The following is a 25,264-nucleotide window of genomic DNA, read 5'->3' as shown; positions in this document are numbered from 1 at the left end:
GGTGACTGCACCTAGCCAAGCCACCTTAGCCTTACTGTGAAGTTTAGAGAGAAATAGTATGAACTGGAGAGCAACCCGAACACACCCACTTGGTTTTGATATATATAATGTTGAAATAACTATATACAGGTGATATGTTAGGTGCACTTTGTAAGTAAAATTTAGGGCCACATAAAAATTGGTTGTGGACCATGTTTGGACCCCAGACCGGAGTTTGAACAGTGCAGTGAGCTGCTGTTAAACCAATCTTACTGTGAAGTTTAGAGACGAATGTTAAGAAGTGGGAATAAACCATAACACACCCACTTGGTTTTGATATATAATGTTGAAATTATTGTAAAAACTTTATTGCGCTGAGCCATAAAAGTCATAGTTGGTATAAAACATAATATGATTGGAAGAAATAAACTTAAACTTAAAAGAAATTATAGCAAAAGAGGCCAAAGTTGTTTTTAAAGAGAGGGTTTATGACAGGATGTTTATACTTAGCTTCTTATTTATACTCCATGCTGTTGTCGATGTGTAAATGTTGATTTTGAGGCATCTCGCTCTCTCTCACACTCGCTTTGACTACAAATGTATTCACATGTGGTGTGAGGCCACAGATCCTCGCTCTTGAAAATGTCATCTGCGGCAGCGTCCTGGTTGCCTTTCCCACACTTCCTCAGCAATGACAGTCATGACTCCACTTCCCCGCTGGTCTGGATGGTTACAGCATCCTTCATGCTTCACACAAGCGTCTGCTTTTGGTGATGACAGGGTTGCCGACCCCCCCACCTTCCCCTGCAGCTTCCCCCTAACACACACACACACTTTAACAAATTTACCCGGCTGTGATTTACTACTCTCGTGGTTTGGACCATGAGGAAAAATTTTGGCCAATGTCTCTGTACCTCAAGTTCAAAAAAGATAAATGTGCAGTATATTCACTGCATGAGGTGGTGGTGACATATTTTCCTTCATAGCCATTCATATGCAGCACTGCCTCCTGGTGGGTGTCAGAGAAATTCACACCATTGCATTCTTTGCTCTCTGGTGTAAAACAATGAGCCCACCTTGTTTTGAATGTTATTCAAAGTTCATTGAATACATTGTGAATAATATCTGTATTATACCTTTAGTCTGACTTTAGTCCTACCAATTATCACAAACAAATAGAATTAAAGTATAAATACCAATAGTTAATTTTGTTGTGGATTTAAAAGTCAGTACAAGGGTTAAATGATTGCACAAATTATACATCATTTACAAATATTTTCTGCAAACACAAATGATCAGACTCAATCTAATGGTATAGATGTTTTATTTATTAAATATAAAAACATTTGCGACAATAAAAAAATATTTGGGGATAAACAGGATAGCAGAGTGCTGGTTAATCACATCTGATAGACTCAGAAAAATTGAAACAAAAAAAAAGTGACTTCCAATGCATTACAACCGTATTTAACTGTAAAATTAATTTTGTTGCGCAACCGCAGTTGAAATCACCATTTGCATAAGAGACAATTGAAACCAACAGGCATGAGGTGTAAGTTTTGCACTTGGTTCTTCCTTCACAGCCCTTTAGTCGCAGGGTGGACAGTCATACAAAAAAAGCAGAAGTGCGGCATGTGATTTATTTTACAACTTTATAATTTATTAATAATACTAAAGCCAAAGTTGGGATCACATGGAAAATTAAAAGGCAAAAGAAAATCATTTTTTTAAAACTGAAATCAACTCTAAAGGTTTGCTAAAATACAAGTCAGGTATAAATAAAATAAATACTCTCCTCATGCTGCGAATATTTTATAACCGTATGTAGAGCGGATTTAACCACAGTGTTAATGCTTTAACTGATTGGACAATACAAACACATGCTGCTATGAAATAGAAATAGTGTTGATTTTCTAGAAAGATGAGGCTGTTAACAGTGCAGAGCCGTGAACGAGGAATTTCTTTGGTTCACTGAAATACTGAAACAAAGGTCATAGCTTTAAAAATAAATACTGCTAAAGGAAACTGTGTCTGAATGACAGATCACCTGCATCACCACAGGTGTGTACAGTATGTGTGTTAGTGTGTGGAGGCGTAGGTGCGTGTAAGGCACTGCGTTCTGTCGTGCACAGGCTTGTCTACGTTTTTTACCGTGTCTGTAAAGTCGACAAAAGCTTGTCTTTTTTTTTGCATAAACCATAAAAAGCTAAATAAGCAGGAAACATGCCAGCGCTGACATTAATGAATGAACACAGTCTGGCTTTTCAGTTGTGCTGAGATCATTGTCTCTGAGCTTCTGTGGTCCAGGAGACAGGAAGTGTGTCACACTTGCTATTTGTTGTAAAAAAACAAAAAGACATTACGTCTCACCAAAAATGAGACTCGATGTAAAATGCCTTCCTGCAACTCTGCAGACATGCTGTGTGTCTTTAAAGCAAAGGGGAAAAAAAGGCAAATAAACTGGCAAACAAGGCCATGCATTACTACATACAATCCTGCATTCTCTCTCATGTTCAGTCTGTGTTCAATTCCCTGCTACAGATTAACTTAAATACACATTTAAAGGCACCTCTGTGGAGCTGTGGAGGGTACTGGCTTCAAAGTAAAAATCCCATAAACTATCATTTAACATGTGTCTGTTGTTGCATCTTTGGTCTGTGGACAGTCAGTTAAAAGGTTTTACATCGAGGAACATTGTTTTGTGACAGAATCTGGAAAATGAAAAGGTCTTCGGTCAAGACTCTTGGCTCGAAAAACAAATTACCACAGTCTCTTTAATGCTTCTTAGCACAACAGAGTAACCTCCCGGCTCTGCCCCCCTCCATCCCAACCAGTTGCACTTCTGTCGTGATCCTGTGAAGCTAAAAGTCCCTCGAGGAAATGAAAGTCATGTCCCAGAAGGGGCCACAATTACTAAGGACGTTAACAAGAGATGAAGACGATGACGACGGAGGATTTAGTCGTTGCCTTTTCTTCTGTTTTGCTGCCCTGCAGTAGTACTCAGTCCTGCAGTACTACTAGCAGCATCATCCCGTCTGCTCTCGGGACTTGTCGGTCGGACAGAACAACCTTGGTACTTGCATTTCTTTGTGGGACGTGTTTGACTAAAACCAAGTGCCATTTCAAGTCTTCTCACGCTGCTGCTCCGTTCTGCCACAGTGATGTGGTTGTTTTTAACCTGGTCCATTAAGTACCAGCTCCTGTAGCTCAGTCTGAGTATCTCAGTTTTCTGAGTACACCAAGAGGTCAAGGCTGCCAGGGTTTCCTGGGTTTTCTGAGTACACCAAGACGGGGAGTGAAGAGGTCAAGGCTGCCAGGGTTTCCTGTCTTTGCTTTTCTGATCCGGAATGTGTTTGTAGCGGCATTTGTCCCCGAAGTGGCAGCCAGTGGTTCTCCAAAAGTAACATTCGTCTCCGTTTACAGGCCCCCGTCTTCGAGGTCTAGGCACAGAGGAGTACATTTTGGTATTTGAGTAAAGACAATTTTTTTTTAACCAGATTTTCTCAGGTTAGAGTACACGTCTTACCCAGCAGCTGCTCCTGCCTGCTGTGTTACAGAGAGACAGGTCTTGAGTGGAACAGGGAGAACCCTCTGAGTGCGCCGGTCTGGATACCTCACCACTAGACGCGTGTTCTCGATGCAATAACCCTGCATGAGGAAGTGAACACAGCGACTGTTATCCTCTACCACGGTGTTCTCATAAACAGACACCACGTTTCAGGTTGTAGAAAACAACCACAGAGGCTCACATTTAGTTTCTCCATAGCACGAGACGCCATGTTCAAAGGCACAGAATCTCTCGTGCAGCACACGGATACTTTCTATCTCACCGTACCTATGGTGTAAAGTAGAAAAGGTGAGACAAACCAACCACCAGATTTGTTAATTCAATTTATGGTGTCAATTTGTGGTTTAACCACCGGCACAGACATCACCAGTCAGAGTCATACATTTTAAACAGGTCCCACAGATGTTTTTCTGTCAGCTCTGTCGTCACATTTCCCACCCACAGAGATGCACAAGGACTTCTGAGGAAACAGAGTTCAAAATACCACAGTTCACATGCACAGTAATAAAATAAAAAAAAATAAAAATCACACTTAAACTAAAAATAATATTTAAAGTGTGAAAAATGCACTGATCCCTGACTAGTTGGCAGAAACTTTTGTTTGTGTGTGAGGGGAACACAGCTAAAGCACATTTAGTTAAATGTGAATACAAATTTTTTGGAGCTCAATATGGATCCAATCAGAGGAAGTGAACTCAGTACTGGCCACACTACAAAAACCTGTTTAACTTTAAAGAGAAAGTGGGACGTGGGAGAAAAGATGACGGTATAGGAGATATCAAAACAAGTTTGTAAACCACAAGGGAGCGAAAGTATGTCTGTGTGTTTGTTTGTTACCGTGTGATTTTAATGTGTTAGGTTTACTTTTGTTTGTTTGTCAAAACCATGATCAACAAATCAGACAAAATGGTTCAGTGTGTGACTCATTCACAGAAAGCTATTTGAATCCAAAAGTAAACAAATCATTAAATGTGATGACCAAATGTTAATAAAAATTAAGATTAAATGTACTCATCACTGAAAATGATTTGATATGTCTATAACTTAAGTAAAACAGACTTTTGGTTACGACTGACCCCTGTGACCTCTAGCTTTGATTGAGTGAACAAAATGTCACCTACTCACCCTGGTTGCACAACTGATGGATCTTGGTTTCCAGCTGGAAAAGAACAGTTTCAGCAGTGAAACATATGCAAAAAACCCAGGAAATGCTAACATACAAATACTGGTTAGGTTAGCTTTTTCTATGTAAAATGCATTTGCATATATTCCTACCTCTGGCTGCCTCCAAACACGCTGTTTGAACGGCCTGCACTGTGGAAAACTTCTCCAACAGCTGCACGCTTTGCAACTCTTCAAAGCCGAGCTCCTGTGTTAAAACAGACTGAAATTTCAACAGGAATAATGCAAATGTGTAGATTTAAGTGCCTGTCAGATTTGGTGGCCATTTCGTAGAAGCCAAGTTAAAGCTTCACAGGTGGAAACCATAGCAACGCTCACGTTTTCCAACATTTTTCTCCATGTGTTTACCATTAACTGCAGGACTTTACAGTTGAAGAGATCAGTGACGGCCTCCTCACAGTCTTTGTCCAATTTTAGCACCTGCTCCATGGCCGTCTCCGCCTCACTGTACCGCTACAAAAACACAGACGCACTCTTAAATTCTCCAATAATAATGAGCTTCGACAGCTTCAAGTTTGTTTGTATTCTACTTTGATTCGACAGGACGGTGTATTAAAAACGCTGCTTTTACCTGGTTCTGTTTTATGGGACTAACATTTTTAGTCGAGCTCTGAGATATGTAAAGACGGCAGTTAACAATAACAGAGAACAAGGATATGTATTGTACAAAACCAGATTAAAAAGGAAGTGATCTTTGATCATTTAAAAAGAAGTCGAGCAAGGTTAAAAAAATGTGGAGAAGCATTTCCTTGTCTGGTAGGAGGAAGTTCTGTTTTATTAGACAAATACATACTGTGGATGTTTCTTGGTGTATGACATGACCACAGCAGGCTGTACCTACCTTCATACCCATGAGGGCACTGCCCTTGCGAAAGTATCCTTTAGGCCAGTCTGGGGCCAGCTGAATTGCTCGCTCAGCATCTGCCAGGGCCGGAGGATACTGCTCCAGGCAGTAATAACAGTAGGAACGATTACCAAAGAACCTAAAAGATTGTATTGTAATTATCATTACATCAGTACATCATATTAATATTGCACGTACAAGTATAAACCCACTGGTGGCTTTGCTGAGCATCTTTTTTCTCCACTGCGACAGATCACGTTTTTAAAAGAACATTCATGATGTCATGTTTATAGTCCATTATGAGCACAGCTTTACAGCAGTCTTCAACAGGGAAGTGAGTTTAGTTTTTTTGTTAAATTAGTCCAATTCTTTTCAGCACACATAGTTGTGCTTATAACAGTTGTTCCTGTCGATAGTTTGTTTACAACATCAATCTTGTTTTCTTTTTCTCTAGACTCTAAGCAGGAACACTGGAAATGTCAATATGAAGGTAGACCGATTCGGATGTGTTTAAGTCTGCGTACAGTTCCTAATGACGCACCTGTTGTCCTTGGGATCACATCTGATGGCTTCTGTAAACATAATGACAGCTTGTGCGTACTGTCCTTCTTGCACCAATTTTATCCCTTTTTCTGTGAGACAGAGCAGAAATGCGTGAATTCATTCTGCAGTGCGTCGGCACCTCGAGGCAACTCAACTGAACACACTGTATTAGTATTGAAAAATCATCCCTCACCTGTCAGTGATGTGCTTTTCTTGGTTACGATGTCAGTTCCATTTGTCTGTGAGAGAGTAAAGGAGCGTTATTCATTAGTTTATTCTCAGAGCTGGAAAAGGTTTTCTTGACAGTCAGCTTTGTCTCCTGCATTTTATACCTACAGCAAGAATAAACACATGTCCCCGCAGGGGAATGGAATGCTCGAAGGTCAACAAATACTGAAATACGACATTGCTCCGGTGGCCAAGGTCTGCTTTTAACACATGACATTCTTTGTTTGGTTTATCCAAAGTCCACTGCTCCATACTCAGTAGTATCACCCAAAGAAAAAACATGGAGCGAGGACGAGGGGCAAGCAATGACTTATCCACAGAAAATTTATTTATTATTTCATTCATTTTGTTAGTCATTATCTAACGATCATTTTTAATAGTGAAGCTTTCATTTATATGAACTGCACTCAAACAAATGAAGACAAAATCCATTAAGTCAGCTACAGCCGTCACCTGACTGCCATTCACTCACCTCCCGCTTGGCTTCATTCTCCTTATTTTCTCTGGATTTGCGACTTGTCTGTTTGGGTTTGATATGACTAGCAGCGTTTGCAAAGAAGGCGCTGCTCACGTCCCATTCGGGCTCCTGCAGGATGGTGGACAATTCAATCACTGGAGTTCAACTCTGTGCAGCACAGACTCACCAACATACAGCTGAGGACCAAATTAGCATTTTACTTGTTTCAGTTATGGTAATATAAACATCCAGCATCATTCGGATTTATTCTATATAATATATGGAATAAAATTGCATTAAAAAAAACGTACTCCATTAACACATTAACAACTGATTTATGCCATGAATAGAAAAATAATAACTTCCTTACAGGGCTAATAATACTGACCTTAGAAAAGATTAAGGCAGCTTCTATAATGATGTTTTTATATGAATCTGTGTAGTTTCAAGCCTGCGTGTTCTGAATGTGAGACCCCACCTCCTCTGCAGATCTCGTCTTCTGGTCCTTTTGTGTCAAGTCATAGGGTTTTGCTTCATTTTTCTCCTCTTCTGTACCGACCTCAGGCTCTGACTCACTTTCATCCAGCTCAGACTCGGCTCCAACATCCTCATCGTCCTCATCCTGATGCGTCAGAGCATTAAAATTCACCAAAGTATTATTAAACATTTAGCTACTTATAGAAAAAGAGAAAAAAAACACTTGTGACTTGGCTGTTACCTGCTCAGCTGTCTCACTTTGTTTGACCTGCTCCTGCTTCTTACGTTTTCTGCGGCGCTGAAATACAAGCCATCAAACATAGGAAAAATGATCAATAACTTACAGCAAAGAACGCAATTAATTTGATCTGCGTACTTACCTTTTTCTTGGCTTTCCTTCGCTCAGCTTTTCTTCTGACTTTCTCCTCCTCACTCAAATCCTCCTCTCCATTTAATGCATCCTGGATACACAAACCGTGAGGGAGTTAGAAACACACTGCCTACGTTTTACCTTTCCCTTCAGATTCAGCTACGGCCGTGGGACATGTCACCGCTTTGATTACCTGTGACAGACTGGCATCATGGCTTGGTTTAGGAGTGGCTCCATCGCAGTCCATCTGCTCTTCCGGCTGCTGGACTGGAGGCCCTGTAATAACATTCAAATATGTGACGATTAAACCCAATATTGTTCAATTAACGTGAGACAAAAGTAGTAACATATCAACAGGAACAAGTTGTTGCCCCTGTAGGACTCAGATTGTCTTGGTTATTTCAAAGAAAATCTGAAAGAAATACCATACCACAACTAATGACATGCTGTGTTCCCTTTGTTACACACTGTTCTCAGAAAAAACTGCTTTATATGTAAAAGTCAATTAAAGTGGTGTTTACAAGAACTCAAAACAGATCAGTGACTCAGCTGGTGATGATTCAGTTTGACTCCTCACATTACATTTCTAGAAAGCAGAACAGTCTTTTTCCAGACTATTGCTTAAATGTCAAAATACGTCTCTGCCGAAAAACAGCCCTGTGCCATTAGCTGAATCAGCCTTTATTCAGTGCTGTACCATCATGGAATGTTCTAACAATAAATGATCCAAGGCTCAGGGACAAAACAAAAGACTCTGTGTTTCTGATCGTCAAGATCAGTGCCTACTCGAAAGGTGAGCTCTTTCCGTAAGAATGTAAAATAACTGCATGTCATCATGATTGGAGCTTCAAGCCCATCAAACGCTCCACTCGTCTATTTGACTTCTTCTCCTTTACACTGTGTACATCTGTGTAGAGAAGTACAGATCAAGTGTTTAGCAATAATACAATCAGTCAGTGGTTTTGTTTTGTAATAAATCTGTAACTACCAGCTGCCAGGAATAAATGTCAAGTCTTAGATTAGTCTTTCCAAAAGTTGACATGGCATGGACACTTTTTCTCTTCATAAAAAAAAAAAAAAAAAAAAATCACATTTACAACATGGTCCGACCAATGGTAATGATGGTAGTGATAATTTACAACACTATATTGGTGGCTTTAAGATAAAAGATTTAGTTAAGAGGTTTTCACTCAAGTTCAAAGTTCACAAGTACAGTACAATAAATTATTTTTATTTAATCAAACGTGCGTGTACTGTTTCACAGGTATATGTCTACTGATTAATCAATTATAGCTGGGTAATATGGGTGTCTCTCAACTTAGTTAGTGATTCATCTTTTTATGTATTTATATCTTTAGTGTTGTTGTTTACATCTGATCGTTAACGTTTTCGTTATTCTCTCGGGAGACCACAGATGACAGGTGGACTTTTTTTAATCACTCTGTCACATCTGCAGAACTGTTTGGAAAACAAAGGTTCCTACATTTTGAAATGATAAAATCGTTTGTCTTTAAACCAAGACAACACATTTTCGGGCTATGGCTTTATAACGAAACCGATCCAACTGTTTTTAATAAACGGGGTGTTCACTTTTTAAATACCTTGGTCATTGCTAACTACGCTTGCAAACTGAATTGTGTTTAGATTTTACAAATACTTTTCTCATAATGACCTATGTAATCTGCAAATAGTTACATGACTGTGCTTGTGCTCGTTTATATCGATTCAACAATGGAGAACGACACATGAACTTAAAACAATTAAATAACGTCTCTTTTTTTAATAACACGGCGGATTTACTACACAATTACACAGACCACGAAGCCCTTGTTTAGATTTGACTGCCAACAAGTGGGACATTGGTTTTTAAGTACTTATTACCGTTAAGATTTCGGGCGTTTGCTGAATTTATTTAGTGACTACACCAATCTTTGGTTTTATTTACACTGAGTGTGGAAACCTGAAAGTTGTGCAAAGTCAACAAATCATGGGTGTAACTGGTAAGAGGGCAACCTTCACTGCTGCACCGAGGATTAAGGAGCTAACATCAAAATACTACCATAAATGGTGAGTTTCACAAACCGATCGTAGCAAAGATTCCACGGGCACACACGTTCCACGTTCCCCGCGGAGCCGCCTGGAGGCGAGGGCGACTTTCGAAAAAGTTCAAAAGTAGGACATTTCTTACCGCTTGCGAGTCCCAACAGTCTGCATATGTCTCTGGTGAATTTCATCAGCGCAACCATCCAGCATTATTGTCACGGGAATCGGCGGAAAAGTATTCAAACTGTCCTTTTTTCAGCTAGTGGTTCAGAATAGACAGTTATCACAGCAAGGCCGTTTGGTATCGAATCTGCGGGAATCTTGGTGGTTTAGTCGACTTCCTGAGCGTCAAACAGCGACGGCTGGTCCACCCTGAGAAGCGTCTTAAAGGAACAGTACACCGTTAATGATTTACGTAAGGCCCGGCTCGGTGACGTAGACCAACGGTGTGTAGGGAGGATCAAATTTGATATTGCATTTAAAATCAATGACCTTCTTCTCTTTTGACATTTAAGAGGACTTCATTTATTTTATCAATACTAGAAAATAAAATGGTTACCAATGATCTTGATATGAAGGAGACTAAAAGATGACAACGAAGATTACAGTTGTCAAGTAAATATGAATTTGAAATGTGAAAACAGAACAACAAAGTTGGTAGCATAAAGCGACCCACAACACACTGTGTGTGTGTGTGAGTGAGTGAGAGAGAGAGAGAGAGCGGGAGCATATGCAGTTTATTATCCAGAAATATAATACTTTAAAAGCAGAATGTAAAGCAGAAATAGCAGACAACTTGCCATGATTGTGTTATGATTTAAAAAAATAAAAAATTATTTGATTTTTAAAACTTCTTCAGTGCAACATAATTCACTTTGGTGCATCATCACAATTGTACACAATTTCTAGCACCCTTATTAATGTAAGAGTTGACAGTAATATGTATCAGTTGTAGAACCAATGACCTTCACAGGAATCAGTTGAAAAAGGAGGTAAAACTCAATTGACCCGGTGACGGAACTGCCATATGTTTCAGTTTTGTTTCAAGTCAGCCATGACTACACGTGCTGCATTCCATCCAGGAGAACCCATCACACCACCACCTTAGCAAACATTAAATAGACAGAATAAACAGACATGAGTCAAGCAGCTTTTGTTACGGGGAGTGACTTAGCCACCAGGCATCACCAGGTGACTTATACTGTGTATTTTGAGCAGTGAGGATACAATTACAGCCACAAGATCAAAGTTTCATTGACTGTGCAGAGTTAAAGGCAGACCACACAGCATTTTATACCAACCTGGGTGACATCCACTGCCACACAGATATAGGCCTTTGATTGGTGACCGGTGGTCAGACAGAGAGGGCAAAGGCCGTGCCAGATAAAGCTGATCCAGAGACATTGATCCGTGAAAGATATTCTGTTAAAAGAAACATTTTTAATATTGTATTTATTTTACATATATTAATATTTCTCCTCACTATAACTATTTTGTATTGAAATAAACGCTTTGATAAGACCCTCTGTGTCCTCTGTGACATAGTTAGTTAAAGTCAGTATGACCTAAAATCAACAAATGTGAACTTTGACTTTGAGATTCATTTGTTTGGGTCTGTAACCATTACCAGCATATAAATGTGCCTGTGCCTGAGTACACAATGACAACAAAAAGCTGAAAACACACATTCCCTTATGCTGTTAATTAATGACTGTGTTTTTTTTACTTATATATATATATATGTATGTATGTATGTGTGTGTGTGTGTATTGCACCTACCCCTCCAGTGAGCCCAAAGATTCTCTCCAAGTCAGGTGGAGTCAGGATGTCTCTTCCCACCACTGATTTTTTGAACCCAGGGGCGTACTGCTCAACCCAGTCGAAAACTAAATTTAAATAAATTCATTATCTGTTTGATCTCTGCTTATTTTAAAAGACTTACAACTTCAAACGACAACTGTGGCCTTAAACCGCAGCTTTATTCAAACAAGTCTTTTCAAAACAACTTCCACATTCCTTTCTGTTTCCTGATCAGCTGTAGTGACAGCATGCTCACACCTGCATTCTCCCTGACACTGCCACAGTTATGACACATGATGAATATTTTGTGTGTGTCTAACCAGTATCTGCGAAGGCCTCTTTGTCCTCGTCTGTCCACTCCCTGCCTTCTATGTGGTAGGGTGTAAACTGGGTAAACAGTGACACAACGTGGCAGCCGGGGGGAGCCAGAGTGGGATCCAACACAGAGGGGATAGTCATTTCCAGCATCGGCCTGTAGGGAGGAAGGAGCTTGATAGAGAAAGTACATTCAAAGCTAAATAAAAACAAAGTTTTTAAATATATAACAGTGTTTTAAGCTTTGAACTATTTTAAGATTCAACGTTACCGAAGGTTTTGTCAGTGTCTGAGGTCAGTTGTTAAAGTGAAAAGGCTGTTTATTCATGTATGACAACACGTTTGTTTATCGGAGCAGTTGTTTGTTTAACTCCACCTGAGGCCTGAGGCAACTGCCTACATTATCCCTGCCTTACTTTATGCTGTGCAGGTCCTGGTTCTACATAACAAACATACACAAGATACCACAAATACAAAGCAAAATCTGGTGTTTCTGGAGGTTCTGCACGTTTTCCTTCAGTGCTGTTTGTTGCAGGTATAGAATGTATTGAATATTTCTTATTTAGCCATATACAGGTGCAGTTACCAGTGCTATACTGTAAGTACCTGGCAGAGGGACGTCCATTTATGGCTTCTTTGTACGCAGTCTCCAGTACCTCTATGCTCTCACAGTTCAAATGAATGGAGCACTGATGGTGAGGTCCAGGTTTATGGTCTGGTGTGGGACGTGCGAGGAAGTTTGGGAGCTTGTCCAGAGCCACTGTAAAATCAACATTTGTGAATTTGTCCTAGAGTCAGTCTTGAAACGTCTGTAGTTATTGCTGGAGAACTAGGAGCTCATCTCTCCTGCACCGTTAATTTCTCCATTCTTTAAAACAACAAGAGCGTGCAATGCATCATTTAACACACTGTTAACATTGGAGAGCAGCAGGCTTCAGCGTGTATAACAAGAAAAATGTTTTTGTTGCTGTCCAGTGGCTAATAATCCTATTCAGGTAGGGTTAGTGGATAAATGAAGTTATTAATCAAACTGTCAAAATCAGTGCCAGCAACATCGGGGGAGACAATAAACTCAGATCAGTTACAAGGACATTATGTCCATTTAGACTTCAATGAGGTTTTTGTGTACTAAGCTTCTGTCATTAATGGCATAACTCCATAAGGAAAGACAAGATTAGCCTCTGCTTGATTATCACACAGTTGCTGACGTGCTCTTTATTTTTACCTTTCTTATTTTGGTGATATATAATGTTATAAGCTAGTGTTTAGCAGTAAGGAACCAAAGTCGATTTTTTTACCATTGATCTTAGTAACAGGCGATGTGTAGTCTATTTGATCAACAGCTTTGATGAACTCTGGAGAAAGAGCATCCTACAATGAAAGGAAGACTCAGAGGTCAGAAAAAGCCACTTAACTTTGTGCAATGTTTGTGTGTGGTGTCATGGTACATTTCTCTGTTACCTTTGGTGTCAGGTGTTTGAAGGTCACATACGCCGTAGCATTTGACAAAACCACTTGACTGTGGATTTCTGTGCCATCCTTTAGCACCACACCCCTGGCAGCTTGGTCTGAACCAACCAATACGTGTCCCACATCCTGCCACAGATGCACATTACATATACATTTAGATTGAAAAACACACACACTTAAAATGATTTTAATAACAACAAACCTCTACCTTTTCAGTGAAAATGTCTGCACTGAACTAAAAGACACAAGTCTACCTTTTCAGTGAAAATGTCTGCACCATAAGATTGAGCAGCACGAGCAATAGCTTGAGACACACCTCCCATTCCTCCTTCTACGTAACCCCACGCTCCTCTCTCCATCTCCAACTCTCCCATCACGTGATGTAAAAGCACATATCTTTACGCAAGAGCAATAAAGATGGTGTTTATTAGACATATTCTGTTTTAAACTACATCCATCAGAAGTTTTAACAGGAAGTGTTTGCCTATTCAAATCTTCCTCACCCACTGCCTGGAGTGCTTGGACTTGTCATGGCTCCAATCACAGCATCAGTGGCCAGTGTGGCCTTTAGTGGCTCTGACTCAAACCACTGATTGAGAAACTACAACACAAAGTACAAATAAGTCACACTCTGGCAAATTTTAACAAAAAAACAGGCTTTTGTGAGCTTTCTGCTCCTTATAACAAACCTTTGTTGCCGGCGCAGTCAGAATCTCATAAAAGTCTGGAATATTTTTGCCAAGTCCTAAACCTACAAAATCCATCAAATGGTGCAGAGTAAAATACATTGTTCTAATGCAAAGAATAACAACAACAATAACCAATTTTTTTTTTTCTGAAACAACAAAATTATGAACATTTTTGGCAAAAACATTGATCAATCAACAAACCAAATTTCACAGCAGGGATCAGAGTTTTAGCTGCAGCCAGTCTCGTTCTCAGTGATCCCGAAGTGACACCGGGAATGTTGACTGGAGGACCATCCAAGAGAGGATAAACAGCTTCAACTAGTTTTTCAAGATGGGCCGTAAAGTCAGGATACGCCTGCGGAAATGTGGAAGTATGATACAAATGGTAGCAGTGACTCAAGGTTCAACACATATAAAAACAAGGACTCGAGGACATTATCATGCTAAAATTACCTGTGCATCCTTCTTTGAGAACTTCCCTATCTCCTGTCGGTTCATGGCCAGATCTGAACCCAGGGTGAGTGACCTCGGAGGAGCACCTGATACACCCTCCTCCAACATAGGAGTGAAAGCATGCGGGTCTCTCTTATACAACTTCAGCCCATGTTTCTGTGTACAGGACGGATATACTAATGTCAAAACATTAAAATATGATATGAAATAATATTTTATTATTTTACAGAAATATGAAAGATTTAAGATTAAGTGATTAACTTGTGCATTACTGTGAATGTACCTTTAGGTCCAGGTCTTTATATATCTGCGGTCGCAACAAACTGAGTAAATAAGAACATCTGGAAAAGTGAAAACCTGCACACGAGAGGTGGATGACTAGTAAATCAAATAATTAAATCAATAATTAACACAAGACTTAATGAGTAGAGCAAGTCAAAGGTCAAGTCAAATCAGGTCAGATTAGATTAGATTAGATTAGAATTTGTCAAGTTGCAGCTGCAAAATTGACAGAGCATCACATAAAGAGAGAATGTCAATACAAAACACTATACATTTACAATAAAATAAGACATTTACATGTAAATAGTAATAATAAAATATTATTTATCACTTATTATTAAGTACTAGATGGTAATAAAGCCATGAACCCACCATATTTACACAGTGTTTTTTTCACCTGAGAGAACACAGGGGCTTAAAGGAATTGAGTGAAAACAATTTCAGGAAATCAAATTCCTATGACAGGACAGGTTATGTCCAGTTAGAATCAACCCACCAGGAAAGATCTCCTCTGACACAGCTGCTCCTCCTAAAACATGTCTCTTCTCTAACACTGCTGTCTTCAAACCTCCTTTCTGAAGGTAGGCAGCCTTCACACAAACACACAAATGGTTGTATTAGTAAATTATCATGTTTTCCTGCAACGTTGAATTTATTATGGACAGTAAACCAAGTGAAGCAACTCACTGCCACCAGCCCATTGTGTCCTGCAAGAGAAAAACATGTTTAAACAATGTACACACTATATTTAGCTTCAACAGTCAGGGATAAGAAAGTGCTGTTCACAATACCTCCCTGCAGGGGGAGGAAGATGAGCTCCTGAGATAATCGTGCATACTATAACTTTAAGCTAAAAAATAACTATAACTATAAATAACTAACTGCAGGCGGATAGTTAGACGTGGTGCGAATGGACTTCGGACAGACCAGCTGTAAAGATCATAAAGGGGTCTTACACTGACGTTTGAACATGATTGTTTTTTTTTACCCTTAAGGCCTAAATCCTTTTGCACCAACAATCTCCATGTGTTTTGTCGGTCACACGTATGATCACAAATAGTTTTATCAACAGCAGCAGCAACTGTAAAAGCTGATGAATGCATAAGAATGAAAAAATCATAACACATGTATGAATATTTTATCAAACCACACTGTTTCTATTGGTAAAGTTTCTATGGACCATCATTACCAGTGGCTGTACTTGTCGGTGTAATTACGACGTAAATATGAAGGTTTTACTCACTTTTTGCAAATGTGGCTGCAGGTTTGCATTACGTCTGCAACAAATTGCATGGCACTTTAAGCTATTTTAATATTCGCATAATACTTTACCTCCTCCAATAACCAGTGCATCGTAATGGGGTTTTAGGCCAGCATTACTGGATCTGGACCGAGTTACTTTCCCAGCAGCAGTCGCAGTGCCTCGTGCACGGCGAGTCCACATCACTGCAGCACTTCTGATACCCTGGGTAAAGACTGCTTCACCTTCACGACAACAATCCGTGTTGCAGCTCCAAATGATTGGTGAAAAGACGAACTTTCCTCAAATAACAACGACAGTTCTGCAAAGAAAACAGCGCTCCATTGTACCATTTCAAAATAAAAGACCACTAGTGTTACCCTCCTTATGTCTGTAAACTTTTCAATGCTATTATTATGAAATACTTCGGGCCGGAAACAGAACATACAAAGTAATTGACAAAAATACAAAGTCCGCTGATTTAATGCGACTTTTGTGGTTGTTGTTGTTTTTTCAGCAATTTCGCGTAAAAATATGAATGCACATGAATTGTTTTTTGTTGTTGTTGATCTTGTTTAGAGTGTGTTGAGCTCGAGTCCGACCTCAAGTAGAAATGAGTCTAATGTCTCGTCAGAAAATATCCTAAAAGGGTTGTTTTTTTTAGTTAAAAGTTTTTGCCCTCAAATTGACACTTACGTGTGAAAACCATAGTATGTTGATAAGTTAAAAAAGAACAATCTAAACGACCTGCTATACTATGAGTTTTGGTAAATATATATATATATAAATAAAAGTGATTTAGAAACTTTAGTTTATTGTTTTTCCTACAATTCCTACAATTAATAGCGCGGGTCGATAATGTTAAAATGGTCTGCTGAGCTTGTAATTACACAGTAATCCATTTGATGGCGCACTTGCGTCACTAAAAACCCACGTCATGCTCGGCTCTTCTTGACAGCACTGTATTCTTGTCAGTATCATATTAACATTTTGGTTTTATTGTGAGCTATGCTTATTATGCAACAACATATTGATCAAATATAAATTAGAAAACAAGTACATCAGGTTGTGAGTCATTAAATAAGCTCGCATTTTAAAGATTCTTTAGTTTACAGACAATTCCTGACACTTTAACATGTAAACTACAGTACATCAGTGGACAATTTAAGTATCTATGGCGTATAAGAGGTCGTTTTGTGTATAAGTACGACTTAAGACAGCTAAGGGCCCATCGTAACTGTCTTAAGATGAACTCTTAGAGCCATATTGTGTCTTCCATTAAATATGTCGTAATGGTTCGATGCTCTATTCACCATGCGTTAATTAGATAAGAGGTCATACATTATGCCTTAGGCCTGAATATTTATCCGTAAAGTAGGCATTGATTGACCACTTGGATTCAAGGTATAAAGGTGTTAATTTGTACAGAAATTACCAAACACAGCAGAACATTAAGCTAGTTATCTTCTCATATTGTCCATGTAATGTACATTTTTTCACCACATTTTGCTTAGACAGTGTAAAATAATTCCTAAGACTCTATAGATTGTGCACTCTATTGGTGCAGGGAATGAAATGGGGTGTTATGGTGATATAGAGTTTCCTGCCTGGCCTAACATGCTTTTCCCTTGGTGTATTAGAGCAGCATTAGTTCAAGGGATGAGAAATGATCCTAATACGATGTCTGCTTGGTTTTCCTTTAAAGAACGTCTGCAGACAACAGCCAATCATCTATAACTAGATCAGAAGCAAGAGATTTTGTTCTTGTAAGCAGAAATTAACACTTAACACTTCATTCCCCTTCGTCGGCAGTAATCCAACACTACAACCCATGAAGGCTTTTTCGACCAATAAAGAAGGAAATTGAATTGTGGTTTAACAGTGCCGCACCAAGACACAATTACTCAGTTTTTTTTATAAAAATGTGATCCTTGCCAACAGGCAAAGTGGACGCACCAGTCTTCTCAGGTTTAACAATTATTCAATAATAAACTTCTATAACAAGTATTAAATGGAAGTTTATTTCAGGAAAATAAAGAATACAGAAAATAAATCTTACATACTAATTCAAGCAAAAATATGTACTTTACTGCTAAAGTCATCGTAAGTGAGGGCTTCACTGAAAAAAGCCAAATACTTTAACAATGTAACTATTTTGTATGGTTTATTTTCTATATAGCATATACTGTATGGAAAATTGATTGGGGCCCTTCCATGGGTATGTAATTTCTCCTAATTTTTTATCAACATCCTGACCTCTTGGAAAAGGCAATAACACAGACAAGGGACAGAATCTCTTAAGATCAACACAGCACCAGGCACTTCTTGTGGCTGGTGGTGTATTTATATTCGTCAGAATGATCACTTGTGATTTTATCATTTATTTTGGGGAAAGTTGCTGTTTACCTTTGAATATACGTATTAACATGTTAAAATCAGCTTTTGTTCTTCGCATTTTTATATTCAATATGAGATTGTGTGCAATTATATATGTACATAATACCCACTGTAACGGTTTTTGGTGCTTCACGCACTTGCCACGCTGCCTGTTTTAGTGGTGAGGATGCATATGCTTAACGTCTGCCTTATATACAAATGATTGATATGGGGCTCTACCAATCGCGTGGTTTATTCCCGCCCGCTGTGACCAATCATAGTGAAGCTATGGCGGCCGCCTACGAAGATGCTGATTGTTGACGCCTCGGCCTGCCGCGCTTGACTCTGAGCTCGGAGGCGGGGTGGGGAATCTCCTTTGGAGGACAGAAATCGTGCAGCGGAAACTGCCCCATGGGAATGGAGAAGTTTTTGACTTAACACCATTCTGCACGACGTCCTTACCGTGTGTCTGGCGTGTAAAACTTTATTATTCTGGTTTTAATGGAAATAGATGGATTTTTGAGGAGGCGTCGAATGACAGCGGAGACTACAGGCGGGGATCCCGGGGTTGCTGGTGCCTCTGCGGGCGCAGAAGTTCGTTGGCTCGGGGGCAGATTTTGGGGAGTTTCCGAAAGTATTGTGGGGAGTCTGACACCGCGGATCTCAAGCGAGGCAGAGGTGCAGACTGTTGATCTAATCTGCGGTGCACAAGATGCAGAAACAGAGGACTGTGGAACAGATGAATATGAGGGTTTGCCACAGGGAGCCTCCACCAGCACCCACATGTTGGCTGGAGCCGTGGCCGGAATCATGGAGCACTGCCTCATGTTCCCCATCGACTGTGTCAAGGTATCGCCGATGTGTGGCAAGCAGCTGGCTTGAAAGTCTCCCTAACATGCAATATTTTCACATCCAACTAATTCTGTTGTATTGACATTGTTTTCAGCTAGCCAATGTGTTTTCGTAGCTTAGCACATTAGCAAAACAGTGCAGAGACAAGGTCAGCTTAGGGCTCAGATTCGTGCTAGCTCTCACGTTAGCACGTTGTCATTTAACGTCAAGCACATAGCGTTAGCAACAGACTTACGATGACAACATGTAGTAGGCCAGTAAAAAAAAGGAAATCATCTTGGTGACGTTGCGCAGAACTCAATAATATGACATAACAAATGTCTACGGTTGTCAAATACTTAGTACTTATTACACTAGTTATTGCAATACAAGTGTGAGATGAGCAATATTAATGTGTCTAACATTGCAACTCTATTTTCTATAGCTAACATAATGAAAATAAGAAAGTAGTAGAACTTTCTGCTTTTATCACCATGCTACGTTTTTTTTTGTCCATTTTAACTCGAGGAAGGAAGTGACAAAACAACTGCTTCCTGAAGTTGTAAATCCTACCCTCAGTGAGTTTCACCTCATAGGATTTGAGTTGAAAAGAAAGATGGCCGCTTACTTTTGAGCACTAGTAAAAATGATCGTTTTTTATGTATTTATCAGCTGAACCTGGCGTTATAAAAGCTCAAAATAATGTGGTTATCAACTACAACCTTGTATTAACTTGTTAACATTAACTAGTGTCAACATTTTTTGGAACTGCAACCCTCTCAGAGGTTTGTAAGTTATTACAGTAACATGTCTTCTACTAGTTCTCTTTATAGAGGATTTGAATGTCTTTGCATTAAAAACATTGTCGCTGTTTATAGTAGTACTTATTAGTAAATATTTAAAGGAGGCAACTCGAGTATAGTTATTTTATCAACGTGTAGATACAATAAATAAGTAAAATAACATTCAAAATGGATTGAAATCAGACAACTTGTAATGCCAAAAGAAAATCAAACTCAACATCATTGGTTTATTATCAAAATAAAGTAATTCAGCAGCTGAGTAGTCATTTAATAATATTTACAATCAAGGATACCTTTGTCCTCAAAAGTCGACAGCAACGTTATGTACCTAGCAGAGAACCAATGAGACACTCAGTGACAGTGATCTCAACATTGTCAGCTGTTCATGGCAGGATGCAAAGCTGCTTATAGGCTCATGGTTCATAGATGTCTCTTCCACCTGGTGCAATGCTGATACAGCTACGATCCAGGACAAAACTGGTCCAGTTTCATGTTTGCTCTAATGCTCTTAGAAGCTCAGTAACTTGCCAAGAAAGACACTTGAGATGTGGAGCAGCATGACTGAGTAAAAACAGTCAACTACTCAACATCACCTTTAAAACTTAAATTTAAAACCTAGATTGCAGTTAAAGAACTTCAAAGCATTTCCTCCATTATTTACAGTAAACTTAAATTTTCCCTTTCTTAGCCTTATGCTTCTGTACAATGAGCTTCTCACTTAAGAGATTATGTAATTGCAGTTTATGATAGACTATAATGCTCCCCTGAATGTGGCTTAAATCCCAGAAACTTGTAGTGGATTTTGAAGAGCACGGTTGCATTTGCAGCCTTGTCAAAGTGCACACACATTTATCTTAAAAATGAAAACTGTGCATCAACCAGAGAATGCACAAAGATCACTTTTTTCCCTTGTACGCAAACACGTATGGTTCTGTGCCAGAAACTAGTAACTTGAACCACTCATTTGTACCAATGCTGGCAAAGTCCTTCTCACGGTGCATTAAACAGCTTTAGCACTGAGTTACAGCCAGAGCAAATGCAGATATTTTTTGACTGCATCGGCACATAAAGCCACATTAGTGTGAGCTTTTCAATTCAGTCTGATTACTTTGGTGTAAAAAGTTGCTGTTGCTCAATTAAGGCAAAGTCTGCTCTAGTAGCTGAACCCTGTCCTTGTACTTTAAAGTTTGCCATATGTGTCCCAAGGCTTAGAAAATATATGTTGGCCTCTAGGTCAGAGTCCTCGTGTGACCTCGTGTGACCCCTAGAGTTTGTTTCTTCAGACTAGTTTATCTATTCATTTACATGTATCCATACACCAAAAGCTCAAATCCAAAGTTGGGACAAATCCTCAAAGTTTTATCTGCAACTTTCGGTCTGACTCTGATTTCTTTCACAGTTTGCTGTAGATGGTACTTTATGTATATTGTTCTTGATTTTTTTATTAAGAACATTTTTTTTTCTCTCCAGACACGGATGCAGAGCCTCCAGCCAGACCCGGCAGCCCGTTACAGAAATGTTATGGACGCACTGCGACGAATTGTAACCACAGAGGGAGTCTGGCGCCCACTGAGGGGTCTCAGTGTGACAGCGATCGGTGCAGGACCCGCCCATGCTCTCTATTTTGCCAGCTATGAGAAACTTAAACGGACTCTAAGCGATGTGATTCACCCGGGGGCTAACAGTCATTTGGCTAACGGTATCTCAACTCACCATTTATTCGGAAACAATTTAGTTAGCATATAGTCTGTCGTATTGTTGATTAGAGTTGACAGGGATTGGTCCGCTTGTCTTTGGGCAGGAAAAGCTCACAAGACTTTTGTTTGTTCTTTCTCATTTCACTTAATTGTCTCCCAACTTCCCACTTATGAAGGAGAAACCTCAGTTTGTGTGTTTTGAAAAAGAAAACACCTCATTTGACTTGTGCATTGGCAGCATTATAATCAACATGCAGAAAAGAAGGATGAAAATGTCTTCCATGCAATATATCTGAAAACTTAAGAGTAACAAAATGCAAAAATCATGCATAAATATGATCTATCTTAATTTTGCTGCATGAAAAATAGCAGGGATAGCCCTAGTCCAATCCTTTGTCCAACAGACCAGGGTTGTTACACCTGGTCTGTTCTGTAAGGTATTTAAGTAGTCACTGTTTACCAGTATTTTAGTGGTACATTTTCTGACTTGGGCCATGTTTATTAAAAATAAAAATCAGGGTAGAGGACTCAGAGGACACTTTGCTTTAATTCTAAGCTGTGTTCTTCACTCTTCCTATTTTCTCCACCTCTTTCTCTCTCTCTTCTCATTGTTTTCCAGTGCAGTTGGAGGCGAGGTAAGTCCTCTTTGAATCACCCCACCATCTCTGTCTCTGCCTGATGTTTTTAACAGTACACCTCGGTGGACCGCATTGTCCACCAGATGTCTCTCTTTGCCCATATTTCGCCTGGAAGGATTTGTCGTTACACCTGTGCAGTCTGGTGTCTATGCACCAGTTTTGCTTTATGTACAAACATGCAGCAATATGAAGAGTGTGATAAGATGTAAAAGAGGCGTTTGTTCAACTTTCTTCTGTCGTGTGTTACTGTGTGAAGTTATTTCCAGGTTGTGTATATTTCAGGAGCAGCAGGGTGCGTGGCAACACTGCTTCATGATGCAGTCATGAATCCAGCTGAAGGTAAGAATTAATTTTTAAAATACTCCACTCTTACCTTTTATGGTAAAAATAAGTGCAGTTTTTCATGAAGGAATTTGAGTCAAGAATATTACAGGTGCCAAGTCTGTCCTTAACCCTGCAGCTTCAAATACTGTATTAAAGACCAGCTGCTCTAACGTGTCAGTAGAAGGACACTGGTCAGAGTAGCAATGAGCAGCTGTTCAATGAGCTGCAGCTGTGTCAGGAAGTACTGTAAAGAAATGTGTATTTGTGCCAAAGTGCTCATTATAGTCTTCCACTTTTCCTGTGACCATCATTTATCACATTCTGCCTTCTCTTCTATCTGTGCAACTGCACGTGTGTCTGTAGTCGTGAAGCAGCGAATGCAGATGTATAACTCGCCATACCGCAGCGTCTTGGACTGTGTACGCGCCGTATGGCAGAAAGAAGGCGCAGCTGCTTTCTACCGCAGCTACACCACGCAGCTCACCATGAACGTGCCCTTCCAGGCGCTCCACTTCATGACCTACGAGTACCTGCAGGAGCTGCTCAACCCCCACAGACAGTACAATCCTTCATCGCACATGTTCTCAGGAGCCTTGGCCGGAGCCATTGCAGCTGCAGCCACGACACCTTTGGATGTTTGCAAGACCCTGCTCAACACCCAGGAGTCTCTGGCCCTCACCTCTTCGTGTTCTAGCCAAGGTCAAGGAGCCCACAGACATATCTCAGGCCTGGCCCATGCCTTCCAGACTGTGTACAGGTTGGGCGGCCTGAAGGGTTTCTTCAAGGGAGTGCAAGCTAGGGTCATTTACCAGATGCCATCCACAGCCATCAGCTGGTCAGTGTATGAGTTCTTCAAGTACGGACTCACCAAACGCCAGCATGACAAGAGGAGAATCCACCACAAAGAGGCTGAGATGTGAAAAGTCTGCATTAAATCTCATCTGGTGTTGCTTTGTGCCTCATTTAAGGAAAATAAATTGTCAAAACGCACATGGAATTTAACTCAAGTTCACCTCAGCTGCTTCTTTTTTAGATGAAGAAATTTAAACAAACAGAAATATTCAGAAAACATCAGGAGTAGATGCTTTTCTGTTCCCCCTTAGGTCTAAGTATTGCTTTAATCGATTTCCCACTTCTAGAATAAACTTCCAGTACATCCGCTGACTTTTCTTAAAGCCAATCTCGTAGCCAGTGTGAAGAATCGCCACGCTTCCAGTTTCAGAGCTAGTCAGCAGAGGGCAGTAGAGTTTCTCTGTTGAATGAAGTTGTCATAAAAGCTCATTATTTTTGTCTAGATTTGAAAAAAATTGATTGATGCATGGTTGCGGCCATAATATTACACTGACAGTTAAACAGTATAATAGTTTTACATCTTCAAATGTTAAAAATAACAGTTAAAATGTGTTTTCCTTTTGATTTGTGTCTACATTATTTTAAATTCCTTAATTGTTTAATTTATTTCTACTTCCAGTTACTTCAGAGATGACCTCTGCTTATTCACATTAATTTGATTTTTGTTCCTGTAATGTTCACATTTGTCTTGTCAGGGCAGGGAAATACTAGGATTTCTTTTCTTTTTGTTGCCATGAGCTGGTTTTTACTTTAACTACTGAGTTTCCACTGTTTTTTTTGCTGCAAAGTTTGGCCCCAATAGAATTTCAAGAAGTTCAGTGTCCCATCAGAGATCTTTTGTTCTCACATGATGACATAAATGTAAGCTATCATTTTGCTTGATAGACGTCTGGTTGTTTTGCAGACACTGAATTGCACTCGATAAATAAAGACAGAGGAGAAGATGTCTCTTTGCTCATAACTAATCTTTGTCTAATTTTTTTTAAATTTTCATTTTGTAAATGAAGCATGAAGATTAAGAAAAACCTGCGTCTAAGGTCTTGGGGGAGAAAACCGAACGTGTTTATCTACGAAGGAGTGAGTCTGAGTCACTGTTGTACTGTCAGAAGCAGTTGTGTGTTTCCAGGCATGTATTTTCAGGAAGATACAGTTGTTTTGTCTTGAACACAGGTGCAGGTCTCAACTCTGACCTCCAAGAGTGAAAACAATTTGAACGTGTGGACACGTTGCATTCGCACAAATGGTAAGAAACAAACTTGGCTAATGACGCATAAGCTAAATTTTGCTAACAATAGGCGGTGAAAAAGAGTTGGATGGAAAAGTGACCTCCACTTACCTAATAATGTGCTTGAATTCCCCACAGTGTTTTTGTTAAAAACTGTTTCAAAAAGTCCAATTGATATTCAACTTTTAACAAATCTATGAAATTTATCATGTTAAGGATTTTCTTTTGCATTTTTTTTTTGTTCTCCAAGAGTTTTGTAGAATTACTGTTTATAGTATAATGCTACATGATAGGCTAGGATAACGAGTTTTAGCAAGTAAAAGATACAAGACAACAAATTATTAATTTCAGAAGAAATTAGGAAATATTTGTGTCAAAAAAAATAGCAAAAAGATGTTTGGATAAAACAGCTACCATTAGCTTTAGAATTACCTAGAAATGTTAGCATAGTTAAAGCTGGCAAAGTTGTATTAAAATGATTATTACAGACCAAAAAAAACATATCTGGATAAATTTCCCCCCTAAAATTAAAAATATGTTCAAGGATTAAGTTAAGATTAGCTGCAAATGGTGAATTA

General features: G+C 39.4%; 3 protein-coding genes across 4 annotated transcripts; 1 reads left to right on the top strand and 2 right to left on the bottom strand.

The window, feature by feature from the left end:
• Positions 1-2,159: 2,159 nt before the first annotated feature.
• On the bottom strand, positions 2,160-9,882 carry LOC103387292 (hsp70-Hsp90 organizing protein). The gene is made up of 18 exons (XM_025060949.1): positions 9,837-9,882; positions 7,842-7,924; positions 7,659-7,739; positions 7,520-7,576; positions 7,357-7,423; positions 7,190-7,212; positions 6,817-6,930; positions 6,310-6,355; positions 6,115-6,205; positions 5,571-5,712; positions 5,078-5,182; positions 4,823-4,916; positions 4,673-4,706; positions 3,930-4,007; positions 3,729-3,814; positions 3,506-3,627; positions 3,248-3,419; positions 2,160-3,202 (listed from the first exon to the last, which is right to left on the bottom strand). The coding sequence occupies exons 1-18, from the start codon at positions 9,880-9,882 to the stop codon at positions 3,153-3,155; spliced, it is 1,491 nt and encodes a 496-aa protein (XP_024916717.1). The 3' UTR covers positions 2,160-3,152.
• Positions 7,676-17,055, bottom strand: pyroxd2 (pyridine nucleotide-disulphide oxidoreductase domain 2). Of its 2 annotated transcripts, XM_008321867.2 has the most exons (18): positions 16,033-16,896; positions 15,388-15,407; positions 15,197-15,290; positions 14,702-14,775; positions 14,419-14,574; positions 14,167-14,320; positions 13,966-14,027; positions 13,780-13,877; positions 13,531-13,672; positions 13,268-13,402; positions 13,105-13,177; positions 12,413-12,566; positions 11,812-11,963; positions 11,471-11,577; positions 10,993-11,113; positions 9,837-10,794; positions 7,842-7,924; positions 7,676-7,739 (listed from the first exon to the last, which is right to left on the bottom strand). In XM_008321867.2, exons 1-16 carry the CDS (start codon positions 16,142-16,144, stop codon positions 10,724-10,726), a joined length of 1,725 nt encoding a protein of 574 aa, XP_008320089.1. In that variant the 5' UTR covers positions 16,145-16,896; the 3' UTR covers positions 7,676-7,739; positions 7,842-7,924; positions 9,837-10,723. The 2 variants fall into 2 exon arrangements, with proteins under 2 accessions (XP_008320089.1, XP_008320090.1); XM_008321868.3 differs by lacking the exons at positions 7,676-7,739; positions 7,842-7,924; positions 9,837-10,794; positions 10,993-11,113; positions 11,471-11,577 and having other exon boundaries at positions 11,813-11,980; positions 16,033-17,055.
• A 1,563-nt stretch (positions 17,056-18,618) lies between these two features.
• On the top strand, positions 18,619-24,426 carry slc25a28 (solute carrier family 25 member 28). Its single transcript, XM_008321869.3, has 4 exons — positions 18,619-19,165; positions 21,421-21,649; positions 22,568-22,624; positions 22,973-24,426. The coding sequence occupies exons 1-4, from the start codon at positions 18,818-18,820 to the stop codon at positions 23,527-23,529; spliced, it is 1,191 nt and encodes a 396-aa protein (XP_008320091.1). The 5' UTR covers positions 18,619-18,817; the 3' UTR covers positions 23,530-24,426.
• Positions 24,427-25,264: the final 838 nt, after the last annotated feature.

The sequence above is a fragment of the Cynoglossus semilaevis genome, chromosome 12 (assembly GCF_000523025.1).
Source record: "Cynoglossus semilaevis isolate Cse_v1.0 chromosome 12, Cse_v1.0, whole genome shotgun sequence".
Taxonomy (NCBI): domain Eukaryota; kingdom Metazoa; phylum Chordata; class Actinopteri; order Pleuronectiformes; family Cynoglossidae; genus Cynoglossus; species Cynoglossus semilaevis.
The sequence above is the reverse complement of the archived record's forward strand: the minus strand, read 5'-3'. Positions and strand labels throughout refer to the sequence as shown.